The sequence below is a fragment of the Stegostoma tigrinum genome, chromosome 11 (genome assembly GCF_030684315.1).
Source record: "Stegostoma tigrinum isolate sSteTig4 chromosome 11, sSteTig4.hap1, whole genome shotgun sequence".
Classification (NCBI taxonomy): Eukaryota; Metazoa; Chordata; class Chondrichthyes; order Orectolobiformes; family Stegostomatidae; genus Stegostoma; species Stegostoma tigrinum.
Window position 1 is genome coordinate 19833816 of NC_081364.1, and position 10307 is coordinate 19844122.

At 40.8% G+C, this 10307-nt stretch overlaps 1 protein-coding gene across 6 annotated transcripts in view; it reads left to right on the top strand.

Moving 5' to 3' along the window:
• pbrm1 (polybromo 1) overlaps nt 1-1964 on the top strand; it is an 82596-nt gene extending 80632 nt beyond the window's left edge. For 5 of the 6 annotated variants that reach the window (XM_048547300.2, XM_048547304.2, XM_048547305.2 and 2 more), the window contains one exon: nt 1283-1964. In XM_048547300.2, coding sequence (XP_048403257.1) covers nt 1283-1449 — 167 coding nt within the window. In that variant the 3' untranslated portion in view covers nt 1450-1964. The remainder of the gene's footprint in view (nt 1-1282) is intronic. The other variant, XM_048547302.2, reaches the window with a different exon arrangement.
• Nucleotides 1965-10307: the final 8343 nt, after the last annotated feature.

Here is a 10307-nt window from a genome sequence, read left to right on the forward strand (position 1 = left end):
TAAGTACCCATTATTTTCATAGTTCCAAAGGGGAAAAAGTGAAGCAAGCGAATTTCAACATAGGCATTATGAAATTATCTACTTTGGACCTAAAGCGTAAAAAACAGTGTACTTGCTAAAGTTTGAAAAGCTGGTTGGGAGACCAAAAACAAAGGTCATTAAAGAGGCTAATAATACCAGCTTTTATATCCAGAGAAATTGAGTACAAGTAGTCAAAAATCATGCTCGAGCCAAATAATGCTTTGTAGTAAAATTACAAAACAGTTACACACAGACGGTGGAAGATCTTTGGAACTCAACCAATAGCAATTGATACCAGATGAATTGATCATTTTAACACTGAGATTGATAGATTTTCGTTAACAGAAGGTATTAAGGATTTTGGCAGAAAGTAGGTATATTCAGCTTAGTAACAGAACAACTATGATCTCATTGAATGGGGAAGCAGACTCAAGAAAACCGAAGGCCTATTCCTGTTCCAGTAGTGTTGTTGACAATAACAATAGGGTTGTTCACTGGTGCTTTTTAAAGGTTTTCTTTAACTCTTTCTTGAAATATAAACATAAATTCAACCACGCAGCTCTCACTGTTGAGACTGAATCAGCATATCGAACACAGAAATCAGCACACCTCCTTCACCAACCCCTGATGTTTCAATCATTAAAAATTATTTTAAGATTGTTAAAACTAATGCCTGAGAAATTCAGTGAAATAGCTTTATAAAATATGGACCATAATGTCTTCCTTTTTCAAAATTCTGACAAACCTAACCAAGAAAAACCTAATGACAACCTTTTAAGCTCATAGCTAGTAAACTAAAAGAAATCCCTACTCAGCCACATTTCATAGATTTGGATTTTTAAATATGTTACTATTCCTAACTGAGGATTTCTAATGCATTTCATAAGTCAATAATTTCCAGTGGCAGGATAGCAATGGAGGGAACGTGAAATAAAAACATAAAATACTGGAAATATGCAGCATATCAAGCAGTATCTATGGAGAGAAACAGAGATAACATTTCGGGTTCATGCAGACCCATCTGAAGTGAAGCTTTCTAATTTCATGAACCTGATTTTAACTTTGTTTCTCTCCACAAATGCTGCCTGACCTGCTGAGTACTTTCAGCATTTTCTGTTTTTGTTTCCTGTTTCCAACATTTGCATTATTTTGCTTCTGTATGGAGAAATCATGCTGTGACTTTATTTTTCTATTTTGAGCCATGTTTACCCAAAATGGTAAAGTTAATACATATATCACAGTGTCTTGTGCTCCTTTACAGCAAGAAGGCAAGATGTCCACCTTACTAAAGAACAAGAGAGCCGGTTGCCCTCTCACTGGTTAAAGAGTAAAGGTGCTCACACAACCATGGTCGATGCACTGTGGCGATTACGTGACATCATGCTCCGGGACACTCTAAATATTCGGCATGCATACAGTCTGGAATAATGCCTGAATTGTTGTTACGTTACCACCATTTGTTATGATGCAAGAGTTATGTGAAAAGTGTGACTGTGTTTTAGTACCTATGGGGAAATGGTAGTACAGTTTATTTTACTGCATTTCTTGTAGGATCAAATTGTATTTGTTTTTATAAAGACTTTTTAAATACACTGTCACTGGACATTTCAATTTACTATTGTTGGACTCTGCTATAGTCTTATGGGAAACCTTATTATATTTTTGCACTGACTCTATCGCTTGGATAGAATTCAGTTTAATTTTTCACTGGTACTTGGGACGATAAGTATGCTTGCTCAGTACATTTGTGTTAAAATGAGTCTAATTCGAACATTTTTCATTAATAAAAAGAAAAGTACATCCAAGGATTGCTAGCACATGTCCTTTTCGAACCATAAATGATGTGATCATGTTTTGTGGATATTATTCACTAGGCACTGAACTCCTACAGCTTGATCTCAATTCAAATGCTTTCCATTCTTTTATTAACCATTAAACAATATTGCTTCTCCATGGGCAATTTGAGAATATTGAGTTGCATCATTGATAGTCAGTTACTCACATCACACAAGTGACTATCCATGAAAAATAAAGCTTACATCATTTCATCATTTCATTGATATGTTCCAAGTTTTCTGTAATTTCCCCCTCAAAAGAACCATAAATAGTTAGTTCTATACAGTGAGGCAAAAAGACCACACTCTAGGTGCACACCCCATGATGCGATACACGTTGGAAAAATTAATCTAAAAATATTAAAGTGCAAAGTGGATACTTTACCCACAAGGTTGTTAGCTTGCTCCCCGAGCTGGCTGGTTATTGTACAGATGTTTCATCAACATGCTAGGTATCATCATCAGTGCAGCCTCTGCTGAAGCGATGTTCTACTCCACTTGGAATTTATATGATCCGGTTGTTAAGTTGGATTTTGTCATTTCTGATTCTGTTCTGCATGTGTTTATATACAGGTTCTAATTCCACATGTTTGTTGATTACATTACGGGTTGAAAAACCAGGCATTTAGGAATTTTCATGCATGTCTGTGGTTGGCTTGACCCAGGATGGTCACATTGTCTCAGTTAAATTGATACCCTTCATTGTCTGAGTGGACTGAGATGTGGGAAAGTTCATTGTGTCGTTTTGCCGCTAGCTGGTGTTCATGTATCCTTCCAATAGTTTCCTTCCAATCTGGTCAATGTAATGTTGCAGTCATTGAAGGGTAAACTACATTGGTCTTGCATGTCATGGGTCTGAGGTCTTTGGTCCTTATGAATGTTTGTCATAGTGTGGCTCTGGGTTTATGTGCTACCAAGATTCCTAGTGGTCGGAGGAGTCTGATTGTCAGTTCCGATATGTTCTTGATGTACGGCAGTGTGGCCAGTGTATTGGGGCATACTGTGTCCCCTTGACATTGTCTATCTAGTAGGCACCCACAAATGAAGTTGTTGGGATGTCCACTGTTAGCAAAGACCTTGTATCTTCCTCCCTCCTGCATAGTTCTGGCATGTCGTAGTGAGTTGTGGCCCATTTGAATAGTGTCCTAACACAGGTTGTTTGTGGACGTTGGGGTGATTGCTGTAGAAAATGAGGATTTGGTCACTGTGGATCGCCTTTCTATGTACTGTGATTTGGAATTCCGCATTGGTCGTTCATTCTACTCTGACATTTAGAAACAGAAGTGAATTGTTGTCTTCCTCTTCTCTCGCAAATTTAATCCCAGTGAAACTTGTTGATTAGATATTGTGTCTCTTCTAACTAGGTGCATTTAATGATGACAAACATGTCATCCACATATCGGATTCACTGTTTTGGCTGTATAAGGGGAGGGTAGTGTATCCCTGTCTTTGCATGACTGCCTGTACAATATGCCCTGAGATGGGTGACCCCATAGGTGTGCCAGTGACTTGTTTATATATTTGGCTGTTAAAGATGAAATGTGTGGTGAGGCATAGGTCCAGTAGTCTGAGAATGTTGTCCTTGCTGATGGAGCTCAGCGTTTCTGCTGCACGAACCAAGGAAACACTTGCCACATTACTGCTTGCAACAAACATTACATTGCCAGGCAGAAGGAAACTAACCATCAGGATACATGAACACCAGCTAGCAGCAAAACAACACAATGAACTTCCCTTCATCTCAGTTCACTCAGACAGTGAAGGCCATCAATTTAACTTGGACAATGTGGCCATCCTAGCTCAAGCCAACCACAGACACACATGGGAATTCGTAAAGGCCTGGTTTTCAACCCAGATTGTTATCAACAAACACTTGGAATTAGATCCCGTATACAAACCCATGCAGAATTGAATCAGAAATGACAAAACCCAACTTAACAGACCAGAGCATATAAATACCAAGTGGAGTAGAACAACATTGCTTCATTGGAGGCTGCAATGATGATGTTACTTAGCACGGTGACAAAACATCTGTACGATAATCAGCGAGCATCGAACAACCTCATCCACAACCCAAGTTACAAATCTTCACAAGAACCTTAAACTTTATATACATCTTCATTACAACTGAAAAAATATTATTATGCAGCAGGTTTCCCTTCTCAAATATACTATATGTTCTATTTTTGAAATCCGTCTGAAAACAACTGGTGGAGCAACTTGTCTTTTATTGTTTGAAACGTGAAGAAATTTACAAAGAACAAGTTACTCAATTTTTCCTTGGATTATGAAATTTGAGACATCTGATTTGTTTATAATGACATAAAATTTGTGAGTGTTTCTATTATGATGTTCTGAAATGTTGGACAGAAAACATTGAAACCCCAAGAACAAATCTGCTTTGAGTGAAAGTGAAATGAATCCCACCATCATGTTTAAAAACTACAACACTGTGCTATTGTTAGCTCAGATTTCTTGCTGTTTGTTCTAGAGGAATCAATTGTCAATGGATAGATGTGGGTCAGTTCTTACACCTTGAGTCTTAAGATCCTTTCCCAAGGGCAGAGTTTTACATTCGTCCACTGATAGATTGAATGATGAGAGATCCGTACAGACAGATTAGCAAGTGATCTTTCATGCTGCAACTGTACAAAACGTTAGTGCGGCCTCATTTGGAATATCGCGTGCAGTTCTGGTCGCCCCATTACAGGAAGGATGTGGAAGCATTGGAAAAGGTGCAGCGGAGATTTACCAGGATATTGCCTGGTCTGGAGCGCAGACCCTATGAAGAAAGGCTGAGGGACTTGGGTCTGTTCTCATTGGAGAGAAGGAGGCTAAGAGGGGATTTAATAGAGACATACAAGATGACCAGAGGATTAGATAGGGTGGACAGTGAGAGTCTTTTTCTGAGGAGGATGACTTCAGCTTGTACGAGTGGGCATAGCTACAAATTGAGGGGTGGTAGATTTAAGACAGATGTCAGAGGCAGGTTCTTTACTCAGAGAGTGGTAAGGGCGTGGAACGCCCTGCCTGCCAATGTAATTAACTCAGCCACATTAGGGGCATTTAAACAGTCCTTGGATAAGCATGTGGATGATGATGGGATAGTGTAGGGGAGGGGCTTAGATTAGTTCACAGATCAGCGCAACATTGAGGGCTGAAGGGCCTGTTCTGCGCTGTATTGTTCTATGTTCTACGTTCCTATTGCCTACCTGCCCATTCTGTCTTAAATTTTAAAGTTAAAATTTTAAATTTTAAAGATCTAATTCAAGGGCGAACTATACAGTAAATGGAAAAGTCCTAGGGAAAATTGATGAACAGGGAGATCTGGGTGTTCAGGTCCACTGTTCCCTGAAGGTGGCAACGCAGGTCAATAGGGTGGTCAAGAAGGCATACCGCATGCCCTCCTTCATCGGACGGGGTATTTAGTACAAGAGTTGGCAGGTCATGTTACAGTTGTATAAGACTTTGGTTCAGCCACATTTAGAGTACTGTGTACAGTTCTGGTCGCCACATTACCAAAAGGACGTGGATGCTTTGGAGAGGGTGCAGAGGAGTTTCACCAGGATGCTGCCTGGTATGGGGGGGTGCTAGCTATGAAGAGAAGTTTGAGTCGATTAGGATTATATTCATTAGAAAGACAGAAATTGAGGGGGGACCTGATTGAGGTCTGCAAAATCATGAGGGGTATAGACAGGGTGGATAGCAAGAAGCTTTTATCCCAGAGTAGGGGTCTCAATTACTAGGGGTCATAAGTTCAACGTGAGAGGAGGAAAGTTTAAGGGAGATATGCGTGGAAAGTTCTTTACGCAGAGGGTGGTGGGTGCCTGGAACGCGTTGCCAGCGGAGGTAGACGCAGACACGTTAGCATCTTTTAAGATATATTTGGATAGGTACATGGATGGGCAGGGAGCAAATGGACACAAATCCTTAGAAAATAAATGACAGGTTTAGACGGAGGATCTCGATCGGCGCAGGCTTGGAGGGCCGAAGGGCCTGTTCCTTTGCTGTAATTTTCTTTGTTCTTTGTTCTTTTACTTAAGGACCTCAATCCACGGCCACTGGTAACACCCACAGCAGAGATAGAGTGACGCAAGGTGGGGAGAAAAGTCCTCGCAGATGGAGTTTAATAAAGGAAAGCGTGAGGTCTTGTATTTTGGTAGAAAGAATTAAAAGGCAGATTCTTACTTAAATGAAGAGAGACTCTTTTTAAAAAAGTGCAACAAAGAGGAATCTGGGTGTTCTTGTATGTAAAATACAAAATGTTAACCTGCAGATGCTTCAAGCAATTACGAGGGCAAATGGAATTTTGGGCTTTATTGCAAAGAAACTGGAAAGTAAAAATAGGAATATTTTGCTACAAATGTACAAGGTGTTGGTGAGGCCATGCCCAAGAGTGCTGCGTACAGTTTTGGCCTCTATATTTAAGAAAGGATGTACATTGGAGAAAGTTCAACATAAATTCACCAGCCTGATTTCTGGGATGAAAGCATTGACTTATCAAGAACAGCTAAATAAATTAGGGCTTTATTCATGAGAGTTTGGAAAAAGGTATGGTGATCTAATTGAACCATACAAGACTCTGAAGGAGCTTGACAGGGTAGATGTTGAGAAGATATTTCTGCTAGTGGTTATCTCAAACTAGGGGAAATAATACAAAATAAGGGGACACTCATTTAAAACTGAGATGAAAAGGAATTTCTTCCCCTGAAGTAGTGAATGTCTGGAATTCTCCACCTCAATGTTGTAGAGGCTAGGTCATGGAAAGTATTTCAAAGAGGATTTAGATAGATTTTTGAAATATTGGGGAGTCAATAGCTATGAGGAACTGAAATGGAAAAGGGGTTCAGGCCTGGGGTATATCATCCATGATTTTGAATGGTGGGGCAGGCTTGATAAGCTGAATGACCAACACCCTGCTCCTATTTTTCATTTACTTATGACCCAGAATTACCTGGACTGTTCAACATTGTGGGAAAGTCCGTAGTCCCAGTACTGGCCACTCTCCTGGTTGTGTTGATTACAATCTGATTACAGCAGCTCTCTAAGTGATACTTCAGCCTGAGACAGGGATGGAGATCTCACCTTATAGCAATGAACAGTGCTCAAACTGTAAATTGTTGTGGGGATGTCACCAAGGATAGCAAATGTGGTTCCCCTGTGCAAGAAGGGGAGTAGAGACAACCTTGGTAATTATAGACCAGTGAGCCTTACCCCAGTTGTTGGTAAAGTGTTGGAAAAGGTTATAAGGGACAGGATTTATAATCATCTAGAAAAGAATGAATTGATTAGGGATAGTCAGCACGGTTTTGTGAAGGGAAGGTTGTGCCTCACAAACCTTAATGAGTTCTTTGAGAAGGTGACCAAACAGGTAGATGGGAGTAAACCGGTTGATGTGGTGTATATGGATTTCAGCAAGGCGTTCGATAAGGTTCCCCACAGTAGGCAGTTGTACAAAATGTGGATGAATGGAGTTGTGGGAGATATAGCATTTTGGATCGGAAATTGGCTTGCTGAAAGAAGACAGAGGGTGGTAGTTGATGGGAAATGTTCATCCTGGAGACCAGTTACTAGTGGTGTACCGCAAGGGTCGGTGTTGGGTCCACTGCTGTTTGTCATTTTTATAAATGACCTGGATGAGGGCTGAGAAGGATGGGTTAGTAAATTTGCAGATGACACTAAGGTCAGTGGAGTTGAGGATAGTGACGAAGGATGCTGTAGGTTGCAGAGAGACATAGATAAGCTGCAGAGCTGGGCTGAGAGGTGGAAAATGGAGTTTAATGCAGACAAGTGTGAGGTGATGCACTTTGGTAGGAGTAACCGGAAGGCAAAGTACAGGGCTAATGGTAAGATTCTAGGTAGTGTAGATGAGCAGAGAGATCTCGGTGTCCATGTACACAGATCCTTGAAAGTTGCCACCCAGGTTGACAGGGCTGTTAAGAAGGCATACAGTGTTTTAGCTTTTATTAATAGAGGGATCGAGTTCCAGAACCAAGAGGTTATGCTGCAGCTGTACAAAACTCTGGAGCAGCCGCACTTGGAGTATTGTGTACAGTTCTGGTCACCGCATTATAAGAAGGATGTGGAAGCTTTGGAAAGGGTGCAGAGGAGATTTACTAGGATGTTGCCTGGTATGGAGGGAAGGTCTTACGAGGAAAGGCTGAGGGACTTGAGGCTGTTTTCATTGAGAGAAGAAGGTTAGAGGTGACTTAATTGAAACATATAAAATAATCAGAGGGTTAGATAGGGTGGATAGGGAGAGGCTTTTTCCTAGGATGGTGATGGCGAGCACGAGGGGGCATAGCTTTAAATTGTGGGGTGGAAGATATAGGACAGATGTCAGAGGTGGTTTCTTTACTCAGAGAGTAGTAAGGGAATGGAATGCTTTGCCTGCAACGGTAGTAGATTCACCAACTTTAGGTACATTTAAGTCATCATTGGATAAGCATACGGACGTACATGGAATAGTGTAGGTTAGATGGGCTTGAGATCGGTATGACAGGTCGGCACAATATCGAGGGCTGAAGGGCCTGTACTGTGCTGTAATGTTCTATGTTAAGACCAAAGATGTTCCTCTCCACACCCCCCCCCCCCAACTTTGTAACCAAAGTGGGAAGGACCATGGTGTAATGTAACGCAATTACATGTCCTTTATGTCCAAGATCAGAATGGGAGCTTCAGTTAACTTGTGAAAAAAAATGTTTCAGTTTGCAGATGTAACATTTATCATGACAATTGTATATAATAATTCACTATCAGTAAGAAGTTCTCTGTAGACAGTTTACCACCATTCGCATCTGTATAACACTTCAGTATCACCCAGCATTTTGGAGGAGACAAATTTAGAACCTTCAATGTTTTCTCTTTATTTTCTGATTTGAAGAAAACTGTCATCCTAGGGAGTGCTAGATTCAGGCCTTTTATTTGTTCTTCAACAATATAAATATGAACGTGGATAACTGCAAATATAGATAGGGAAATAGTAACGAAAACAGAGCGTTGGAGAAATACAGCAGGTCTGGCAGCTTCTGTTAAGAGAAAAATAGAGTAAACATTAACATTGACCTTTAGTGTTGCAATTTGTGTGTCAATGCTTTCCTCCCCAGCCTAATCCCAAAAATAGTACTGTACTCATGAATGTCAACAGCCTTTAACTCTCTTCTAAAATATTTTGAGGTTAATTGATGCAAATTCAATGACAGCTATTTTTTTCATGACAACTAATTTAAGGCAACACAGCTGAATGTGTCAGCCAGCCAAGGTGCACCAACAAAAGGGAGATTTGTGTTATTGAGTGCAGAGATGGGGCTCTCTGTAGCAGGAACAGCATCTACTACTGAGATACACCAAGGTCCAAAACCATCCTCAAATTTTCCTGACATAAACAGGGGCTCGGAAAAGTGCACACCACTTCTCACTTTCCCTACTGATTCTAAAATCTTCCCTATGCCTATTGCCCAATCCCAAGGAAGATGGTGAATGGGATTGGGAAAATAAGTTCCATTCAATCACTCTTTTTTCCACAGATACTGCCAGACCTGCTGAAAATTTCCAGAATTTCCTATTTTCAATTCAGATTTCCAGCAGTCCCGTTGATGTATGTCCGTGGAGGTATAGAAAATACTGAAATTGAAGGCTGTGTAGACCGCAGATGGAGTTGTTACAATGCACTGGAAATTGTCCAAGCTCCCAATTTAGGACTTCATGGCATATATCGTTTATTCTTGCCAGTGTCAAACAAGTTGAGCATCAATCTGTAAATCCCTACAATATGTACACAGTGGTAACATATGATGAGATTCCTCATCAGTTATGTGTTGGAAAGAAAATTGGAGTTTCTGCCATTGTTTTTCTCAGCTCTGGAATATGACATGCATGTGCTTACTTCTAAAGCTACTCAGATACAAGGTAGAGCAAGTCAATGGCTGAGAGGTAAACAGTTCTGGGGCACAAGAAGGCCGACTGAAATATTTTGGTTGACCTCACGTTTAGGGGGTAAGAGCTGTGATGGAGATAGGAGTGTGTTTAAATATTTGAGAATGAACACAAACATGGAGAAGACTTTCAGCAGCAGATGAAGAAATTGAAACAAAAACAAAGTTGCTGGAAAAGCTCAGCAGGTCGGGCAGCATCTGTGGAGGAGAAAACAGAGTTAACGTTTCGGGTTCGGTGACCCTTCCTCAGAACTGATTTGGTTGATGTTCCAGAAATGGAAACAGATTAGGGTGGTGCAAGTATATATTTCGAAGGTCATCCCAAGGAGAACACTGAAGTGAGAAATTTTAATACACCAATACTGGCCAAGCTGTCTTGAACTCGGAGATAATGGGAACTGCAGATGCTGGAGAATCCAGGATAACAAAGTGTGGGGCTGGATGAACACAGCAGGACAAGCAGCATCTCAGGAGCACAAAAGCTTCCGTGCTCTGGGATGCTGCTTGGCCTCGCTGT